This window comes from Rhipicephalus microplus, chromosome X (genome assembly GCF_043290135.1).
Source record: "Rhipicephalus microplus isolate Deutch F79 chromosome X, USDA_Rmic, whole genome shotgun sequence".
NCBI lineage: Eukaryota > Metazoa > Arthropoda > Arachnida > Ixodida > Ixodidae > Rhipicephalus > Rhipicephalus microplus.
Window position 1 is genome coordinate 126,950,594 of NC_134710.1, and position 22,664 is coordinate 126,973,257.

Here is a 22,664-nt window from a genome sequence, read left to right on the forward strand (position 1 = left end):
GGTGAGGCTCCATCGGAGCAAGCGACCATTTTTGTGTGACATTTGATTGAGCCATGTCAGGGGACAGTGGTCTGTTTCAAAGATGAACCTCGCTCCGTACAAGTAACATGACAACTTTTGGGCTGCCCAAACCAAACAGGCACATTTCTTTTCGGAAGCGCTGTAGGCTTCTTCTCGGACCGTTAGTTTGCGGCTGGCATAAAGAATAGGGTGCTCTTCTTGATTGTCGTTAACCTGGCTAAGCACAACGCCCGTGCTCCTGTCGCTCATGTCGCACTGAACTATAAATTCCCTACCATAGTCCGGTGCACGTAGCACAGGTCGGGAAACGAGTGAGGCTTTCAAACCCTGAAATGCGGCTTCTTTGTCCTCATCCCATTTCACGCGGTTGGGCTCCCCTTTTCTTAAAACGTCTGTAAGAGGACTCGCTCATTGCGAAAAATTGGTGATGTAACGCTGGTAGTACCCCACAAGTCCCAGGAATGACCGAATATCGGTCTTAGTACGTGGACGTGAAAACCCGGCAATCGCGTCTGTCTTTATTTCGGCCGGCTGCCTCCTTCCCTGCCCCACAACATGACCTAGGTAAGTGACTTGAGAGCAGCCAAAATTCCATTTCTCAGCTTTCATTGTCAAACCTGCCTCTCTCAAGCGCGAAAATACCTTTTTTAGGTGCTTGAGGTGGTCCTCCCAGCTGTCGGAAAATATTGCGACATCGTCTAGGTATAAGAGTGCAAAGTCTTGCAGTTCTTTTAGTACAATGTCCATTAACTTTGAAAAGCTGAAAGGCGCATTTTTTAGACCGAAGCTAAGAACTAAGGGTCTAAAGGTGCCAAAAGGTGAAATGAATGCCGCATAACGGCCGGCACTTTCTGAGAGAGAAACCTGCCAGTATCCTCTTACGAGATATAGCGTGGAAATGTACTTCGCTGCGCTGACCCTTTCGATTCGCTCCTCAATATTGGGTATAGGGTACAACTGATCCCTAGTGATAGTATTCAATTTCCGGTAGTCTACACAAGGACGGGGGTCTTTATTAGGGGCTTCCACAAGTATTAGTCGGAACGTGTAGTCACTTTCAGCGGGCTCGATTACCCCAAGCTCCAACATTCGCCGTATTTCGACCTCCAAAATCTTTCTGTTTTGGAGACATTCGGTATGGCTTGGATCTTACCGGTTCGGCTGATGTCAATTCTATTTCTTGGGTTATCAATCCTGTTCTACCCGGCCGACGACTGAACCTGTCTATGTACTGCTCCAGAAGTTCTCTTAGTTCTTTTACTTGTTCAGGCTCAAGAGCTTTAGTGTTTAAAGAGGAAGCTACAACCTCTTCTAGGCTCATTTCTGAGTTGGAAGTTCTCGTGCATTCGTCGAACTCAGGCTGAATTTCTTCGGGCTCTTTTAGAGTGAGGTTCACAAGTCCCCGACGCTATATGTAGGGCTTCATCAGGTTACAATGGTATATTTTTACCTCTTTTCTTCGACCTGGCATTTTCAACACGTAGTTTGTGTCAGAAAGCTTGTGCATCACTCTGACAGGCCCGTCCCAATGAACTTCCAATTTGTTTTTTCGTGGCGGTTTTAGAATCATTACTTCATGCCCGATATTAAAGGTTCTAGTCTCGCATTTTTGTCGTAGTAATGCTTGGCTGTCTTTTTAGCTCTTTCCATATTCTTTTCTATCAGCCCTTGCATCGTACTCAGCCGCTCTAGCAACTTCAGCACGTTTTCGACCACAGTTTGACTCTCCCCCTTTTCTTCCCACATTTCTCTCAGCATCCTAAGTGGGGAACGCAGCGTTCTGCCGTACACTAACTCTGCTGGCGAGAACCCCGTGGCCTCATGCGGGACCGTACGCAAGGCGAACAAAGTAGCGGGAAGACAGCTTTCCCAGTCTTCTTTATGCTCATAACAGAGTGCGCGCAACACTCGCTTCAACACTGAATCCCATCTGTTGACGCTATTTGATTGGAGGTGGTATACGGAACTATGTATCAGTTTTATCCCGAACTTCTCCAGAAACGTTGCAGTCAATGAGCTCGTGAAAACTGACCCTTGATCGGCCTGTATTTCTGCCGGATAGCCGACTCTCGTGAAGACTGACAGAAGCGCGTCTACTATTTCTGTCGAAGAGAGCTTCTTCAGAGGGATTGCTTCTGGAAACTTTGTTGCAGGGCACAACATGGTGAACAAATACCTATAACCAGACTTAGTTTCCGGCAGGGGACCCACCGTGTCGATCACCATACGTCGGAATGGCTCTAATACTATAGGCACCAATATTAGAGGAGCTTTCTACGTTTCCCCAGGCTTACCCGTGTGTTGGCACGTGTCACATGATCTTACGAATTCCTCTCTTTGAAGCACCCTGGCCAATAGTACTTCATTACCAATCTCTCTTTTGTTTTGTTTATTCCTAGGTGACCAGACCAGCCGTTTCCGTGGCAGAGGTTCAAGAGATCCTCGCGATATTTTCTAGGAACGACCAACTGATCCAGAACCCTCCCTCTCTAATCTCGGTAGGGCCGACATAACAAGCCTCCTTTCTTGTGTAACGTCACGTTGCCCCTAGCAATCCCCTCTTTAGCGCTAAACTGCAGTTTAGCTAAGCTATCATCACTGTCTCGCTCAGCTGCCAGCGATTGTCTGTTTACCTGTACTAGCCGGCCAAAGTTTTTTGACGCCGGTGACAATACTGACCCCGTTTCACTCGTGGGTGCTTCGCCTGGCTCTCCCTCTAGGTCCCCACCTAACTTTGCTGATAAAGCCTCACGTTTCCGATCAGCTGGCTTTCCATCTATGTTTGGTGAAACTTCATTTTGCTGATCAGTTGCCGATTCTCCCTGCGCCCCTGAGCGGTGACCTGAGCCTGGGTCTGTTTCCATTGGAATTGTTTTTTCTGATGCTCTGGACGCGATTTCACGTGCTTTGGAACGAGTTAGCGCTTAAACCGTTCCTTCTCCAAGTTTCTGACCTCGCTCGCGCAGTGTCCTCCCTGAACGGTTTGAAAATATGTACGGGTACTGCAATGAGAGTGATGTTGAGACAGCTGCCTCTGTAACAAGCTTTCCGAACGGCTCAGTGATCGTTACTTTCGCCATGGGAAGACAGACGCTGTTTTCCTCTACAACCTGTTTGATCCATGCCACTTCTTCAGTCAAGTCATCTACAGTAATGCAAGATGGGTGGACAATGTCCATGGTGGCGCCGCTGTCTCTGAGTACCTTACAGGGTTTTCCGTTGACCTCCAGGTCATGGAGATATGGGCGTAAAAGCACCAAGTTCTCGTTACTTTCATCCATGTAGGATAAAACTACCTTAGGCTTTCTGCAGTTTATTGAGATATGGCCAGTCTTCTGACAGTTATAGTGCTTAACAGGTTTAAAAGCCGTAAACTCTTTTCTTTGCGACTGCTGGGATGTCCCACTGTTCGAGTTTTACCCCTTGTTTTCTGGCGTACTTGTTTCCCCCTGAGTATTGCTCAATTTTTTCGTCTGCGAGCCTTTCCTGAATACAATCTCTTTTCGCGGCCCTTTTCGTCCGTGCGGCCCTCCATACTATATGCTCAGTTTTCTACACATTGTGTATTCTTCGGCTAACTCGGCCGCCTTTTCCACAGTGTTTACATTGTCTCTGTTTTGCACCCACAGCCTCACGTTCGGAGGTATGCTTCAGTAAAACTGCTCTAGACAAATGGTTTCGATAACCTTGTCTTTACTCTCAAAGGCTTCCGCGCCTTTTAACCACTCAATTAGGTTTCTTCTCATGCCGTAAGCAAACTCCGGATATCCCTCACTATCCTTCTTTTCTGGGTTTCGAAACCTCTGGCAGAATGCCTCGGCCGAAAGACGGTACTTCTTCAATAAGGCGGCTTTAACCTTCTCATAATCATCTGCTTCTTGCGCACTGAGTCTCGTGATCACTTCAGCGGCTTCATACGGCAGCAGAGAAAGCAACCGCTGTGGCCATGTGCTTGGAGCAAAGTTCGACCTCACACAGCTCTGTTCAAAATATGCGAAAAATACCCCTATGTCCTCGCCCACTTGATATGGCTTGAGGAATTTATCCACGCGGTATGATTCTAACTCGCTCGCTCGTTCTGGAGCCCCTCCACTCGCTTGAGCCATACGTTTGCCCACATTCTCAAGAGCGATTTTACGCAACTCAAATTCTCTTTCTTTTTCCCATTCCTCTCGTTCTCGTTCCCGTTCCTCTCTTTCGCATTTCTCTCGTTCTCTTTCCTCTCTTTTCCGTTCTCTCTCTCGCTCCTCCATTTTCTGTTTTTGTTCTGCCAACCTTTTGAAAGCTTGTGACGCGTATCTAATCGCCTCCTCACTGGCGTTTTGCAAAATTAGCTGCACAATTTGTGACCTGCCAATTTCTTCCTCAACCTCAATACCTAAGTCATTACATAAATACAAAAGTTCGTCTTTTAGCATTGCGTATACCTCCATGATTGCCATTTGTCTTTGGTCCTGCCTCTCGCACAAATGTAGGAGATCCCTAAAACACACTCAGAATTTAGACTCGGCGATCTTTCTAACTTTGAATCAAACAATCCAGTTTCTACTAAACTCACACAATGAAACCTGGAAAGTTAAAGCAAGGACCAAGCACTCACCTCAACACAGCACCATGTCGCGAGGTCCGTCTCACCGCTGCCAACCAGTTGTTGGGAATGGGGGTCTACCCGGTCTCTTGTGGTAGCGTGGTGTAACCGGGTGGAGGAAACGAACGCTGACAAGAAGAGGATACGAAAAACAAACAGGTTTATGGCACTATTTACACATATTTACAACAAAGAAAGGTTAGGGGTTTTCCAAACCACGAGCGTGGTGGATGAACATTACATAGTTCAGAGCGACGTTCAGCACTCTGCGGCGTCGTTTTAAGCCCTGTCGCGCTCCTCCGCTTTGAGTGGAACACCAATCACACACACACATCAGGTGAGGGGGACGAGCATGCACGGTCCACGTGAACGTCTAATGTTGAGTCGTGATCACTGCACTGCGAGGTGGCGCCACCGGGGTTCTTCCTCGTTATGTGTGTGCCGCTAGTCGAGAGATACCAAGCTCCTGACAGCATACATCAAAGGGTCCGCCGATCTGTTCGCTTAATTAGCGGGGTGAGACCGTGGCGGGTCTCTTCTAGGGAAGATGCTGTCTTTGTTGTCCTCTCTCGAACGGTTAATGGCGTCGTGGCGACACGATGTCTCACCCTCGGACTAGCAGGGACAATGCCTGGCGAGCATAGGCAGCCCACCGGTCGGCTACATGATTGAGGATTAAAAGAGCGCCGCTCCCCCGTCAGCTCTGGCACCGGTCACAACAGCTTCCCCATCGCCAGATGAGTCGCCGAGGCCATCAGTCACCGCTGCTGCTCGAAGAGACGACGAAAGGGTGCATAGTTGAAAATCAGGAACTCGTCTTTGCTTGCCACATGGTCTGGGTAATTGTCGAAATCTTCGACAGCATCTGGCAGACTGGGCGCCGAAGGTGTTGAGAGCCTGCCCAGAAGACCGGCTTACGCACAATGGCGTCTGCCCAGACGAATTGCCGGGCCAAATGTAATGGTGCATGTGGCAAACGTCGTCTGCTCCAGGCCATTACTAGCAGCTCATTTCAGGCGTTTTGCAGTCGTAATTCTGGTAGTATCAATTTATAACTACCGCTAAAATACTTTTCACGTCTAGTTATTCACGTTACTCACAATTTTTTCAAAAATTGAGCAGTGTACGAGGCGCTATCACGATATTTATGCGTCGCAACCATAGAAGCACTTGTAAAAGATGGCAACACGTCGAAAACGTCATCTGCTGATCGTTAATGTAAACCACATTGCTTCATGACGCTATTGCGTCGCCCTCACATGCTGGTGTGGCTTGAAAGTTTTTCCTCCTCAAATAGTTTTTTCTCCGTGTGCTAGAATATGGCAGTTGAGAACCAATTTTCATTCCATAGTGTTCCATAGGTATGTGCTCGACCTTGCTGATACTAACAGGTGCTGCCCGTGCACCCACAATAGTTTTGGCAGTTCTACACGGATGCTTGGCAGTTCTACACGGATGCGCGTAAACTGCAGCACAGTCACGCACGCTGCACAGCAGATTTCGCTGGTGGTCAGCATTGCCCATCAAGTGCACATTGTAACCCTTCAAATGGTGCACTTGAAGGCCTTAATGCACCTTTATATGTCTTGGCTTTGAGCTTACAGATGGCAGTGGCTTTGCGCTTTTTTCTGTGAGGTGAAAGTGTGTGCTGCTGCACTTGAGCTTGTGTTGTTTTGTGTTTATGCCTGATTCCTCATCGAAGCAAGCCATGTCTCGCAGATGGACATCCTACGGACAATAGATTACCGTATTTACTCGATTCTACCGCGCCCTCGATTGTAACCTGCACCCGATTTTCAGCGCGAAAAAAAAATAAAAAACGTAAGACATCGATTGCAACGCGCACCCATTTTTCTCGCTGGCCCGCACGATCACACCACTCGAAAAAACGACTCCTTTCGGGAGCGTCTTCCATTTAAATATGAGGTACGGGCGAAGCTTTTGCCCATCTGACGTGTAACAGAGCATCGCCGTCACTGTAGTTTTACCGTGGACCGATGTCAGCACGCGAACTTGCTTCGCCTCCTTCTTCTCGACGGTTGTGGTGCCAGGCATGTCGAAGTAAAGAGGCGTCTGATCGGCATTCCCGATTTGCCCAAGCAGGTAGCCGTTGTTGTGCCACAAGTTTAGGACGAACCTCTGAAAACTGTGAAGCTTTTCATCGTACTCCTCCGCAAAAGTTTTCGCATATGCATGTTCCCCTTCTGAGGGAAAAGCCTTTCCTCTTCATAAAGTTAGTTAGCCAGCACCTGCTCGCTTTAAACTGGCTCCGCATTAGACCTTTTTCTAAGACTAATTGCATAGCCCGCACTTGGAGCAGTTCTGTCGTCACGGGCCGCTGTGCCGCTCGCTGCTCAAGCACATACTCGCCGAGCAGCTCTTTAATTTGCGGAAACCGACCCTGCTGTGGTCCACTGAAGCCTTTGCGTGAAGCTTTGCTGTCGACAATCTTCTGCTTTTGTTTCCGCCGGTCCCGCACGCACGTTTCGGGAACTCCGAACGACCGCGATGCGGCCCGATTTCAGTCCGTTTCTGCACACGCCATGACTTTTCCTTTAAAAGCGGCATCATGGAGCACTCGGGTTTTTGGAGTCTGCCCTTTGATGCCGTCGATGCCGTCGATGCTAATGCACTACAAGATGACGAACTCCTCAGCACACGTACGAAGTGCCGCACATGGGAAACACATGGGCAGAAATGGCCGACGCACGTAGCGGGCGGCCATTTCGGATTTGCCGATGGCAATAGATGGACCGTAATTTTTTTGTTCGAACTCCATTCTAACGCGCATGCGATTTATGAACTCGCTTAACCGGAAAAAAGGTGCGCGTTAGATTCGAGTAATTACGGAACCATCTAAAGAGGAAGCAAATGGACTTTGTGAAGTACAGTAAATCCTTGTTGTAACGAAGTCAGCGGGACGGGAAAGAAAATTCGATATAAGCGGTAATTTCATATGTGCGACTGCCTCGTAAAAGCTCGGCAAGTACTGCTAATTTAGCTGTGGCAACTTCCCAGAAGTAGTATTCGGTGAAACAAACCTTTATTCACACACAAAAAAGTCAGTCAGCTGGCTTTGTTGGGTGCTTCGGCTGGGCACGAAGAGTGCCTGCTCCAGTTTGTTCAGGAGAATTATGAGGTCATGGTTGCCGCCTGCGCACTCCACTCTATTTTGCAACAGACGGAGGCTCTTTTGTTTTTGTGCTACTCTTAATATATACGAGGCTGTTCGTCTAGCAGCTCATCTTCCTCGTCAGGGCCTCTGAGCAAATAGATTATTCGGCTGGCTAGTCGATCGACGATTTGCCGTCTTCCCCAGTATCAGCAAAGGAAGCTTGTCCTCCCCTGTCGCGTCAGCACAGAACAGCACTGTAACGTGTTCTTTGCTTTGTATACTGTTAGGAATTCGCTGTGTTGCGATGGTAGCGATAGCCAAGAGCGGCGAGCAGTCAGACTTTGCTGAACCCTTCGCCCAAAGGGGAAACAGGGAGGCAATTCGTTTTGAAAACAGCAACAAGAAGGAGCATTTTTATTGTAGCAGGTTGTCGTTTGTACAGTGCCGGCCAGCACGACGTCGGCTGGGGCAAAATCCTCTAAACATGGGGCCGGCACGGCCTAAAATAACGTTTTTGGGTCCCTTTTCAGAGACCAGTTCCCAGTGCTCGGCTGAGGAGACGCAACCATACCCGGAAGTGCACGGTGCCGCCTTCTGCATGGAAGGTGGCGCTGGGAGGGGGGAGACAGTTCGCCGGAACAGGGCTCGATCTCGTTAGAAGAAGCACTCCCGAGCTAGGACCATGTGTGTGGCATAACCCCCCCCCCGTCCCCGTCCCCGTCCCCGTCCGCCAGACAATGCATCCGGAGTTTTGAGCCGTCTAGCGCGGCTCGGAAGGACGGATGCTGGTTGACCGTCGGTAGCCGTTCCGCTCTCTCTGCACGTGGAGACTTTCATAGCCCTGCAGAGGTTCACTGGAACGAAGGAGTCGAACATAAAGCCAAACCACTCTGGCCAAAGCAAGCACCCTCGAAATGCTGATCAGATCGCCAGACCAGCATAAACGAAAATATTTCCTCGAGATTTAGCTGAGCTAAAAAATAGCATCACGAGCAACGTATCTGAGGAGGAATACATAATTTGGACACACCTTTAGCCAAATGTCAGTGCATGACACTGTTCAACCAAACAGAATTTTTTTTGAGCGATTCTCAATTGTGATTTAGGCAGATCATGGACGATCGATGCTGCTGAGGTTAACTCAATTTGGCCCCGAAACTACAATTTAATATACTAAGCAATTCTGAATCACGCACATTAGCGTCGCTTGCAAGCGTCATACTGTTAAACATAACAAAGTTCGTCATCCGACAAGCTATCGTTCAATGCGCGCTGCCAACGATCATCATGACAAGAGAAAGCACGCTTGAAAAAACTAAGAAAATAAGACTGAAAATCAAACTTGCGCGCATTACACACAACAAAGTGAAAAGTTAACCTATACCGACGTGCAAACACGTAATGCCAAATGCGGAAGGTACTTCAAACAGGGGCTTTTACTCGGTCCTCTCTGTTTCCCGGTCACGTTCTATGCGACGTTCCTCTTTCTCAGCTCTTTCGCGATCACGCCTCTCTTCCTCCTCTTTCTGCTGTCTCTTTCTTTGACTGATGAGGTCCCATGCTTCACAGAGCTCCTCATCATCAGCCCCCAAATCATTAATCACTTGTATGATTATGGGTTTTCGTGCCAAACCCTTTTTATCGATTCCCGATTCCTCACACATCAGCAACAAGTCCGGCCTTTGCAGCTCCCGCAAATCCATGATCATACTGAGTGACCGCTACTTCCAAAAAAAAACTTCCCGAAACGGCACAACTGAGTCTTTTGGCAAAGTTAACTACCAGTTCTAAAATTTACCCTCTTTTAGAACCTGGTTTACTCAAAGGAAAAGCCAAGCACTCACCCATACGTGATCCATGTTTCGAGCCAGCTGCTTCTCGTGGGCCGACTATTGTTGTCTCTTCTAGCTTCGTATCCGACCGCTGATCACCAGTTGTTGCGAATCGGCTGTGTTGCGATGGTAGCGGTAGCCAAGAGCGGCGAGCAGTGAAACAGACTTTGCTGTAGCCTTTGCCCGAAGTTGAAACAGGGAGGCAATTCGTTTTGAAAACAGCAACAAGAAGGAGCGTTTACTGTAGCAGGTTGTCGTTTGTACAGAGCCGGCCAGCACGACAACGTCGGCTGGGGCAAAATCCTCTAAACATGGGGCCGGCACGGCCTTAAATAATGTTTTTGGGTCCCTTTTTGGAGACCAGTTCCCGGTGCTCAACGGAGGAGACGCAGCCATACTCGGAACTGTAAGGTGGCTCGGCGGAGGAAGCGACGTCATTCCCGGAACTGCACGTTACCGCCTTCTGCATGGAAGGTGGCGCTGGGAGGAGGGAGACAGTTCCCCGGAACAGCGGTCGATCTCGTTAAAAGAAGCGCTCCCAAGCGAAGACCATGCCTGTGGCATAGCAATACATTGTGATAAGGTTCAGCCCGGTGTAGTGTACGTGGGCTTTGGCAACTGTTTGTAAAAGAATGCTACCTCGTCTTAGTTGTGAAGGTTTCTATCTTCTTATTGCTGAAGTAGGGCGCTCAGCCGATGCTTACGGCATCCGTCCACAACATCGCGGTCCACGGCTGCACTTCTACCAACGATCGATTTTGAAGACACGCCGTGCCGTCTCTTGAAACGATCAAGCCAGCCATTGCTGCACTTAAAATCTTGCTTGCCCGTTAGGGCGGCTAGGGCTTCGACTTTTGCGGTCAATGCAGGCCCATTTACAGGAATGTTTGCGCTTATAGCGTTTTTCAGCCATTCGAGGAGTGCTCTTTCCACTTCAGGATACATGCACTTTCGTTTGACTGGGAAGCTCTTTTCGAAGCCGTCCAGTACGGCATCCTTATTCATCAGAACAGTTAATAATGTTGACGGCAGTATTGCGAATTGTCTTGCAATTTCATACTTCTGCCGGCATTTATAGCTCACTTATCAGTTGAACCTTCTGCCCAATGTCAGACACTTGCGTGCAAGCGCCGGCGGTGCCATGTTCACTTGACGGCAACGAAATGCACTCATGATGCGCACACACATCATCACGGGGTCACACAGATCTCACGGGTTCACATGTGTGTCTTCCAACCACGGATGGAAAAAAGCCGCAGCAAAGGCGAAGCAATGAATGCGATGTCAACTAATTGGAATGTCATGCTAAGATGGCAAGCAGATCAAAACGTGCCCTGTGTTGCTTACGCACAAATGACGCACGAAATGTACTCACAGGTACAGATGAACGTGAATAAGTGTCCAAGTTGTTACTTTGCTTTGTGTGAAAAGTGTGCCCTTTTTCAAACGGAGACTGCAGCGAGCCCAGTGACCTTTGTGCATCCGGTAACTACAACAGAATCGTTCCAGTGAAAGCTCAAGGAGTACGGTTATTGCCATCGTGAGATAAGCTCGCGCAGGCATGAGAGTCTTTGTCCCTTCGCGGAGAAAAGTATGCATAGGATATGAACGTATGAGCGTGCGTCGCCACGTCGTGATGATCTGGCGACGCACGCTCATTGCGCCATCTTGCTGGTAATGCTGAAAACACGATAGTTTTCCCGAGATTGGCATTGCCAGCGGTAAGTGATATATAACTAGCGTGTCGTTTCAATGTTGAAGGAGGCGCCAGGCCTCGGAGAGTCTCAAGTTCCACGCATCGCCGAGGGGTGGGGGGTGAAAAAATCAACAGCTAAGAAGTACCATGGCGGCTTCGTTCGAATCTGCCCTAGGGCACGCCAAAAAATCCGCTAGAGGCACCATAGTAAGCTCAAAATTTAAAGCAAAGAGAGCCACTATTTTCGCAAAAATGTGCTCTTTTCTACACAATTGAAGGGTAACATTTGAATTCCGTGTTGTGCATTGACTAGTACTTCTGAGAACTAAATTTGTTTAGTGATTGTGGTGCCATGTGACTCCTATCGTGGATTCTTTTATTGGTGACGAAGCGGAAAACATGCGGGGGGGGGGGGGGCGGTAACAGAATGATCATGTGCCTCTGTAGACAAGCCTGTCTTCTAGGGGTGTGCGAATATTGAATATTTCGAATATTTTGCAAATACTGTTTCGAATAATGTCAAATAGACAGTGGTCTCTTCAGATTTTTAACATGCTTCACCCATCACACAGTCATATTGCAGCAATGCTGCCTTTCAGGTTCTGCTACAGTTGCAAATGCATTGACTCAAGAAAATGGTAGTTCCGACATGTAAATGGTAGATCTGGCTTCCACAGAAGTTGAAAGAGGAGGAGAGGCTGAGGAAATAGCATCATTGTCATTCACATGTAAAGTGTTGTCGGCAACACTTTAGTTGCACCAAATCATCTGCATAAATACTATTCGCCCTCAGCATTGTCTCATTCTTGATGAGATAGCTATGAAACGCCTACCTGCCAGTGCTTCATCAACCTAGCCAAAAGAAATGCTATCATGTTGCTATCTTGTAAGCATATGCCTAAGAATCTTCTCCAATTTTTTTCTCTGCAATTTCATTTCGAAGTATTCGAAAGACATACAAGAAATATTTGAGAATTATTCGATTCTCACTCACACTTCAATATTCGAATTTGCTTTGCACCCAAAATTTTGATGTGATACGTAGAGTTACATGTTGCATGTTTTTTTTTTTTTATATATAAGCTGAGCTCGCTGTCTTCTGAAAGTTTTTTGCTGAGCTTGATTTGTTATGTGTGCAGGTGCTCATCAGTATCCAGTCCCTTTTGACAGATCCATACTGTGTTGTCTGTATGGAACCCGAAGTGGGACGACTGTACCTTGAAGATCGTCTGAGCTTTGAGCGTACAGCTAGGCTCTGGACAATACGCTATGCCATGCACGGTGGTCCTAGTGACTTCCATGGCCACGCCTTGGAAAGTGGCTGAATACTTCAACGTATGTAAAGCATCTTGTCAATATATGTTACAAATATAGTATGCTTGAAAGTACAATGCTTTTATATATTTTCGTGTGGTTAGTGGGATGCTTAATTTTAAGAGAGGCACTGATCTTAAAAATATATCTTTGTTTTTTGATCAATTTTGATGAAACTTGGTGAGCTTAATGTGTACTTCTAGTATAATGCACAGTATTTAAGACACAAAATATGTCATGTACCTTTCAGGCACCAAGATCATTTCTAAACTGAGATCTACACAGTAAATCAGCATATCATAGTACACTCGAATGTCATAATGAAGTCCGCTACAACGAAATTTCTGCCACAATGGATAATTTTTATTCCCTGTCAGGTTGCCTATAGAGAAAAATGCGGGAAATGTCTCGTCACAACAAATATATTTACTGGATACTTCCGCTTCAACGAAGATTTTGTCGGTACACAAAGGGGAAAGAACTTGCCTAGGATTGCCAAAAAATTTCGCTACCAACTCAGCCATTGCTAATTAGCTCGTGACTTTGGCTGCAGCGGCTGCATTTTCGATTGAGGCGAAAATGTTTTAGGCCCATGTGCTCATATTTGGGTGTATGTGAAAGAACACCAGCTGGTCGAAATTTCCGGAGCCCACCATTAGGGCGTCTTTAATAATGATATACAGTGAAAGCTCGCTAATTCGAACTTCAATAATTTGAATTTATGGATAATTTGAACTGTAAGTTGTGGTCTGGCCAAGTTCAATACAAGCCTATGAATAAAAAGCCTGTTAATTTGAACACGAGTAAATTCCACAGCGGATCATTCGAACTACGCGCCACCGCGCTGGCGGCTTGGCTAGTCACTTGTTAGGGCGGCTGCCGAGTTACGAGGCAGCGTTGACAGGGAGCGGAGAGAAAAATGGAGAAACTGGCACGGAGGCCGGAGTGCAGAAAATAGCGCCACTTATTCTTCACCCCCCTCCCCCCACAATCTCTCTCTTGGCGGCCGCCTGCTCTTCGTCCTACGTAACCTCCAAGATTTGTTTCTTTTTTTAAGCGCCAATCTCGGAGCCTTTGAAAATCCTGCGTAGTTGTCGCTGTTAGATGACAGATGGCAGGACCAGCACGCAGCAAATCGGCTGCGTCGTAGCTTTGGCCAGCCTTCTCTGCAGTCTCTGTCTCGGGCGTGCATCGTACACCTCGGTTGCTGGTGCTGGGAGTAGCTTCCGACTGTCGTGATTCTTTGTGTTGGTGTTAAGCCTCGGCTAACGTTTGTTGCGGTAGCGCCGGTAGTAGCTTTCCGTCTGTTGAGATTCTGCTGCTCTGACTTGATGGCGTGTGCCCGCGGCAAATACCGTGCCAAAACACTTGCAGCAAACGCAACAGCGGTACTGCAGCCCATGGACCTGGGTACAATTAGAAATTTAAAATCATTTTATTAGCGTCATATGCTGGAACGAATTATTTTGTGCAATAACTGCCAAGTGACAGCGCTTACGATAGCGAATTGCTTTAGCCACTGTGGCTTCAGCACTGAACCTCTGCAAGCTGTCGAGCCACCAGTGCTCGAACACGGCGTCACCGCCCCCATGGCGGACGTTTTGGAAAAAGTCTGCTTTGCGGATTACGTCGATGTGGACTCAAGTGCAGTGGTGCGTGGTGCACTCACGGATGGCGACATAATATGTCAGGTTAGAAGTGCAGAACCTGTCGCTGCCAGTGACGATCAGGAGGAGGACAAAGCACCAGTGCGGCCCTCTGCTGCGGAAGTCATGGCCGGATTGAATGCCGCCCATCTTTTCTAAGTTTTGAAGAAGGTGGAGAAGAGGCCTACCGCCAAATTCGCTTGTTAGAGCAAAAAGTGCTGGCTGTCGCCTTCAAGGAAAGAAGGCAGACCGCGATCACAGATTTTTTCTAAAAATAAATTGTTATGCCCTACTCGCAGTGTACTATTGTTGTTCTTCACTTTCGTTAGTTAAACTTTCGTTAATTCGAACTGAAGCCGCTTCTCCTTGTGGTTCAAATTAACGAGCTTTTATTGTAGTGGTTTTGGAACTTTAAACCCTACATATTGGTATGGGGAGAATAACTTTACTGGACAAAATACAGAATGAACTGGGGGCGGACAAAATAGCGCCAAGCTGGCTCGTAGAGACTGACCATGTCGTCTTCCTCCCTGTCCTCTTCGCCATTCTTGTCCAACCGTTACATGATTCCCCCTGCGACTGGAGCACCGACCCGGTGCTAATCAGGAGGTACTGGAGTGATATGGCTTGAGGCGCTTTATGTCAGTGTGAGGGTGAGTGATGGCGGGGTCCGTAGGGGTGATTTCGTAAGTGATGTCAGTGACTTGGCGTAAGATGCGGTAGGGACCTGAATAGCGTGGGAGTTAAGGCTGGTGCACACCGGCGACTAGCAGCGGTCGCGCGACCATTTGTGACTGGCGACCAAAAAGCGACTGATGTTCACACCGGCAGGGGCTGCATGCGAGCGACCTGAAGTCGCGAAAGCGGAGAGTCACGTCCGGATCTCGTTGTCAGCTAGAACTGTAGAGACCGGCACCGATCAGCTGATCACCACTAGCTGAGTGAGCGGAGCAAACCGGGCGCGTCGCATTTATTGTTTTCGTCCGTTCTCGCACAGCGTTCCCAACAGGGTCAAGTTCGATTCAAGCAAAGAACTAGACATTGTCATGGTGCTGATGCGCTGTGCCATGGTGTCAGCGCTGGCATCACAGATGCCTCCAAAGAAAAAAAAGCCGGTAGTGGGTGTGACCGTCTTTTCGATCGCGGGAGTTGGCCGGCTATGCAAGCCGCCTGCCTCCCGAGCTGCGCTGAGACGACGAAGAGTGTTTCCGAGAGTCGTACGTATTCAGAAACAGTCTTTGAATTTAAATTGACTTGCCACAGCCTACAATACAGCACAAACGCGTCTCGAACGTGGTGTCTTAAGTCGTTGGCAAAGCATGAAGCACAAACGCGTTCCAAGCGCGCTGCATTGAAGGCGGTGACAAATCAAGTTCAAGACAATAAAACGTTTCTGAATATGGGGAAAAGATAGTGCACAATTTATTTTCTCTTTACTTTGACGGTGTTTACCTTCTTGCAAATACCGCCACGTAAATTCGACACTTTGCTCGAGCTGCTGCGCCTCGCCATCTCCAAGCCAAGTATTCCGTGGTGGCCATGCTGCCACAGACCCAGAGGAACGCACTCGTTTGTATCTGGCGGCAGGAAGCCAGCGCAATGAAAAACAAAAGAACAAAAATTGAGCATCGCTGATTGGTTCCAGCAGCTTTGCGACTGCAGTCGCGCGACTGAAAAATCGGTCAGGAAGCGACTAGCCAAAGCAGTCGCTTTGCGACCGTTCGCGACCGTTCGCGACCGTTCGCGACCGTTCGCGACCGTTTGCGACTGTTTGCGACCGTTCGCGACTGTTTGCAACCAGTCGCAAATGGTCGCGCGACTGCTGCTAGTCGCCGGTGTGTACCAGCCTTAACTTCTCCGAAAGTCCAAGGCAGCACGAGGGGGACCAAAGCAGAATGACATTGCCGGGTGCGAAGTAAACACCACGATGGCGGGCTTCATATATTCTCTTCTGATTGTTTTGGGTGTCCAGTAGTCGTCGTCAAGCAACTTGGCGTGCTGCTTGGGCCTTCATTATTGCATCTTGAGCGTACTCAGACATGTCAGTCCGGTCGGCAAAAGCGTCTCGAAAGGTAGCGCAGGGTCACAGCCGAACAACAGAAAAAAAGGAGAGATCCCAGCGGTGTCGTGTCTAGAGGAGTTGTACGCGAATGTTACAAATGGTAACATAGTGTCCCAGTCGTGGTGATCGGTGGAGACATACTTGGAGAGCATGTCGGTGAGAGTGCGATTGAGGCGCTCCGTTAGATCATTTGTTTGTGGATGGTAAGCAGTCGAAAGCTTGTGTTTAGTTGTGCAGGAACGGAGGAAGTCATCAACCACTTTGGAAAGGAAGTAGCTGCCTCGGTCAGTAAGGAGTTGTCGAGGGGCGCTGTAGTGTAGGATGACGTCCTCCAAAATAAAATCGGCCACATCAGTTGCACAGCTGGTTGGAAGGGCCCGTGTGATCGCGTATCGGGTAGTATAATCGGTTGCTACTGCAATCCACCAATTACCTGCAGCTGACGTAGGAAAAGGGCCAAGCAGGTCCACGGCAACACAGTAGTGGGTTTCGTGGGATGTCTAGTGGCCGAAGACGTCCGGCAGGAGAGGCATTTGGTTTTTTCAGTCGTTGACAAGGATAGCGGGCTACAAGATGACAGCAGACGTCGTGGTACATGCCAGGCCAGAACAAGTGCCGGTGAACTTTGTCGTAGGTCCATGGCACGCCGAAGTGACTGGCCATCGGTGCATCATGAAGCTGGGCAAGAACAGTCTGACGCAATTGAAGGGGAATGACGACTAGTCTTTCTAGGCCGACAAAACGCATATTACAACGGTACAGTACACCATCATGTAACTCAAACATTCGAAGGGAAGGGTCGGGCGTCACCGATGTTAGCCTTCGGATAATACTGTACAAGAAAGCATCCTGTCGCTGCTCGATACCAATGTCATGAAATGCGGATAAAGAGAGAACGTCGGCAGGAAGGGTGGTTGTAGAGGAGTTGACGTCTAGAGGGTCGACAGGATATCGGGACAAGCGGTCGGCATCTTGATGCAAGTGGCCAGTTTTGTACAGGACTGAGTAGTCAAATTCTTGAAGGCGCAGCGCCCAATGGCCAAGACGGCCTGAAAAATCTTTCAGAGATGAAACCCAGCACAAGGCGTAGTGATCAGTGATGACTGTGAATGGCCGGCCGTATAAATAGTGACGAAATTTCCTGACTGCCCAAACAAGTGCCAAACATTCGCGTTCAGTTATTGAATATTTTCTCTCAGCAGGCGAAAGAAGGCGGCTGGCATAGGCACCAACACGGTAGTGTCCTTGTTGTTTCTGGGCCAGGACTGCATCAATGCCATACCGCTTGCATCCGTACGGACTTTTGTTAGAGCTGAAACCTCAAAGTGAACGAGGATAGGAGGAGAAGTAAGCAGCCGCACTACATTTTGGAACGCATATGCTTGCTCAGGGCCCCAGATAAAGCCAGCGTCTTTTTTGAGGAGTAAAGTGAGAGGGCGTGCGACGTCGTTGAAGTTTTTAACAAAGTGGCGGAAGTAAGAGCAGAGGTCAACGAAACTGCGAACATCTTTGGTACAGGTTGGTACAGAGAAATCTTTTACTGCCCATATTTTATCTTGATCAGGGCGAACCCCTACAGAATCAACGAGATGTCTGAGCTCAAAAATTTCACGACTGCCAAAGTGGCACTTCGCCGAATTTAGTTGCAGTCCCGCCGTACGAAAGATAGATATGATTTTCGATAGCCTTTCAAGGTGCGTCAAAAAATGAGAAAAAAAAGATGACATCATCCAGGTAGCACAGGCGATAGCCTTTCAAGGTGCGTCAAAAAAGGAGAAAAAAAAGATGACATCATCCAGGTAGCACAGGCAGATGGACCACTCGAAGCCGTGCAGCAGGGCGTCCATCATACGTTCAAACGTGGTGGGCGCATTGCATAAATGGAATGGTATCACTTTAAACTGGTAAAGGCTGTTGGGAGTGATGAACGCCGTCTTCTCATGGTCCATGTCATTAATGGTTATTTGCCAGTGTCCGGAGCGAAGGTCGATGGAGGAAAAATATTTTGCGCCATGAAGGCAATCTAGGGCATCGTCTATGAGTGGCAAAGGGTAGACGTCCTTCTTCGTGATCTTGTTTAAATTCCGATAATTGATGCGAAATCTCCAGCTGTTGTCCTTCTTCTTGACAATTACAACAGGGGACGCCCATGGGCTGCAGGAAGGCTTGATGATATTCCGAAAAAGCATTTTGTTGACCTCCTGTTGGATGATGCGCTGCTGAGCATGGGAAATGCGATAGGGTCGCCAATCGATGGGACTCTTATCACCTGTATCAATCCGATGCTTAAAAAAAGACGTCCGGTCGAGGGGGCGGTCGCCAAGGTCAAAGATGTCCCAAAAAGATGCAAGGAGGAAACGCAGGTCATTAGCTTGTTCTTTCGATAAGTCGGGTGCAATCATCTTTGTTAAGACACTTTGGTTTGATGGACGAGTAGGCAAGGTTTTCTTTGCACTCGGGATGCTGTCATAACTTAGAGTGCGAATATGGCACTCTGCTGCCGGCATGATTTCAGCAAAAGATATGCCACGAGGGAGGACTTGTGTACATAGGCGGAAATTCACTAGTGGTAGGCAGGATGCGTTGGCTGTTATAGTTACGACGGTGTGAGGAAATGCAACGTTGTGCGAAAGCAGGACGTCAACATTGGGGGATACAGTATAAACACCGTCTGGCACAGGTGGGACAGGGAAAACATGTAAGCAACTGATCGTTGAGGGAGACGCAGGTGTTCTGTGGAACAGAGCAGACTTGGAGGGCAACTTGGAGGATCAAAAATAGTAGGTAGAGCAAGTTGCACTGTACCGGCAGAACAGTCTATCAAGGCTGAATGTTCAGACAAAAAGTCGTGGCGCAAAATCATGTCGTGAGAGCAATGTTCTTAAACACAAAACAGAACTGATGTGTCCGGCGGCTGTTCCACCATCGAGAGTTCGGACCACAGGAGTTGGGCCAGGAGTTAGGTCTTTCTTCAGCCGTGTTCTAAGGTCAGCATTCATGATAGACACGTGTGTGCCAGTGTCAATAAGGGTCGTAGTTGGTACACCGTCGACGTCAACATTGATAAGGTTCCAATGTGCGGGCAGGGTCAATGGAGGATTTTGGCATCGGGTCGGTATTGCAGCATCACCTCCAAGAGCTGCTCCTGTCAGTTTTCTGGAGATGAGCGCCGGAAGGAGCTAGGGGATGGCAATCGATGAGATGGGGGCGAGCAGGAGAAACGGCATTGCAATGAAGGGGAGCGGCTGGATCGAGGGGGCGAGAAATCGTCGGGCGTGAGCAGCTCTGTTTGTGGTGACGGGTGTGAATTCCAGGCAGGTGGGTGATGAGGGTGAGGCCACAGAGCAGAGGTGGACCAAGCACGGCAGTGGCGCGAAATGTGGCCTATAGGAGCACAATTGAAGCATATTGGCCGGTCGTCTGGGGTGCACCATTCCATCGCGTTGCGCCCAACCGACCTTTTTCTGCAATCCCACGTTATCACAACAGTCGTGGGTGGATTTGGTGGGGCGTAGTCTGAACGATGAATGGAGCAGGTATTGTTCAAGCTGGGGCTCGCCGATTCTTGACTCGCGACAGTCTGGATGAGGGAGACAGTGGCGTGATAGATGTCGGAGTTGGGGGAGGGTGACGCGAGTGGAGCCGCGGCTTTTATTTCCAGACGGACAATACAGACGTCGCCGGGACTTTCTGTAGAAGGCAGGCGAGAATCTTCGCATGTGGATTTTGGAGCCGTGTTTGGAAGGCAGGCAAACTGGTGAAGAACATGGTGGCTTTTGGCTTCTTCAAAGCGCCGGCATTCAGAAATAATATCCTGGACCATAGATGAATTCTTGAACACAAGAAGGTAAAAGGCATCATCTGGTATGCCCTTAATAACATGGGCACCCTTACCCACTTCGGACATCTGAGAGTGCACCTTGCGGCACAAAGCAGGCACTTCCTGAATGTATGCGAGATGGGATTTGGTGCACGTCTGAACTCGACATGCGAGCTCGTTTTGGGTGACGCATTGACATTCCACAGGCCTGCCGAATAGCTCCCGGAGCTTTTGCTTGAATAACTCCCAGCTGGTGAGCTCTTCCTCGTGCGTTTCATACCAGACCTTTGCGGTGCCTCTGCGATAAGAAATCACGTTGGCCAGCATGAGCATTAAGTCCCATCGCATACGTACACCCACTTGCTCGTATGACTTCAGCCAGGCTTCCGGAAAAGGTACCTGGATCTCTCAGGGGCTCCTAGATGAGGGTTGACGGGCCAATTGGAGAAAGCACAGAAGTGGTTGGAGAAGGCACGGTAGTTGGAGAAGAGTTGGCATTGTTGACTTCAGTCGCCAGGGGGAGGCCACTAGGCGCCCACTACGAAGCTCCGTCTTGTGTGAAGTGAGTACCCCATATTTTCCACCAATGATTTAATGGGGAGAATAACTTTACTGGACAAAATACAGAATGAACTCGGGGCAGACAAGATGGCGCCAAGCTGGCTCGTAGAGACTGACCGCGTGGTCTTCCTCCCAGTCCTCTTCGACGTTCTCGTCTGCCCGTTACAATATCAATCTAATCATTCAATGGCTCGTGACTTCGGAGTGGTGAGGCCGCATCGCAACACCTATGCTTTCATCAGAGACTCGCTTTTTACCACTACACGCATGTACCGATAAGTCTTTAGCCGTTGACATGCTTGACATAATCTTTCGGAATAGCAGGAGAATCTAGTAAAAGTGTACTCTTTAATTCAATATGAGTTGTAACACATGATGTATCTGCCATCATTTTTGTGTGCAGGGGTGCTAGCGCACAAATTGCTAGCAATGTGAATTGAATGTGAAGAATGTGAATTGTGTTTGGTTCAATATTTTGCACCACTGCATGCTTCCTGGCATGCAGTGGTGGATATACTTGTATCAAGCCTAGGACCACGCGATCGTGTGTGATCGTGTGTTGCAACTTAAATAGAACATGGTACCCATCAGAACACACCAACAGAGAATAACTGCAATAATGCATGAACCTCATAAGGTTAAATGGAAGGAATCATTGTCTTCAGAGTTTCTGTTCACATGATGTGCCTTTTAAAATGTCCGGTTTTTGTCTGAGCCAGATTTACTGTGGCCATCTTTCTTTGTTGCATCAATTTTTTAGAAATTTACTCGCGTGTAAAAGTGTTGCACGTAAGAATTAATATGGTTTCTAAATGCTGAAATGACTCCATCTACTGTTTGTAGATAGACCTGACATTTTGGGGCCACTTCGGTCCCTTTTTCGGGGATTGATTTTATCAGTTCTGGAAGTGGTGACATTGATTTTCTTTCAGTTTGGTTCCTCCTCTTTTTTTTTTTAACTATGACACAATGTAGAAGAGCGGTCGAGGAGGAGGAATCGAGGTCCCCCGGTCAGACAGATCTCTTTCAAAGACGTTCACATGTACCACACACTTCTGCTTATGAGTGAATATGGGGATTGAAAGGTTACACTGACAACGAGGAGTTGAAAGTACTGAGATCCCTGATAGTGTGATAATAGTGTGGCATCTTCCAAGTTGTGTTTTTAGTTCTAGAGCGGCTATGCTTTGGCAAAAAAGTGCACGATTGCTTTGGAAGAGCTGAATATGCTTAAAATATAAATAGAATTGAACTTATCCTCATGAATTCTATGTCTCAAACCAATAATTTTTGCTTTTTGTTGCACTGTATGACTTTTATATTTCATTGCTTCCCTCGCTTTGCAGCAAAGTGCTCCATAGCCATAGCCGCCCATGTGTCCTTGTCAACGTGTGCTGCAGTTTATGCACGAAGGAAGCCAGTCAACATTAAGTGAGGAGTGGCTGGCTGCAATTCCACAAGTGGCACAACTTCTTGCCAACAGGGCCAGGCAGGGGACTGGCCAGCCTAGTCACTGCATCTGCAGGCACCCTTAGAATGTCTGCACTTTCTGCTCACCTTCCGCCAGTGGCACCTTCTTGTTTTCTCTCAGTTCTTTCTCTATCTTTTTTCTTTCTTTTTTTACCTTGCATTAACTATTTTGTTAAGGGGGAAAAAGAAACTTTGTTTTTTGCAAATCAAGAATGGCAACAAGTTGGGATCAGTGACAAGTACAGAAGCCGGATTAACAGCCAGGTATATGTTCTAAAGTACTTAGATCCTTAAAGGAACAGTCATCTCTGAAAAATGTCCAACAAAATGTACTGTTGAAGTACTGTCGAGTGAGGTGGTTTACCTGTTCCTCTGTGTTGCTTCAATGTAGGTGCACTCTGTTTCCATCTGCAATATCGGATTATTTGTTCATTGTGGTGACGAGTGTTGTGAATTCACACAGCACAGGCCACTGTAGCATTTTCTGTAAGCTCAGAATAACCCCATTGTTGGCATGCAGAAAGGAAAGCAATATTTAT

At 48.1% G+C, this 22,664-nt stretch overlaps 1 protein-coding gene and 1 pseudogene across 1 annotated transcript in view; one reads left to right on the forward strand and one right to left on the reverse strand.

Moving 5' to 3' along the window:
- The window catches only part of LOC119176414 (uncharacterized), a 67,508-nt gene extending 45,126 nt beyond the window's left edge, over positions 1 to 22,382 (forward strand). Inside the window, exons 7-8 of the mRNA XM_037427674.2 lie at positions 12,392 to 12,587; positions 22,002 to 22,382. Coding sequence (XP_037283571.1) covers positions 12,392 to 12,577 — 186 coding nt within the window. The 3' untranslated portion in view covers positions 12,578 to 12,587; positions 22,002 to 22,382. The remainder of the gene's footprint in view (positions 1 to 12,391; positions 12,588 to 22,001) is intronic.
- LOC142776889 (uncharacterized) lies at positions 2,511 to 4,263 on the reverse strand (annotated as a pseudogene).
- Positions 22,383 to 22,664: the final 282 nt, after the last annotated feature.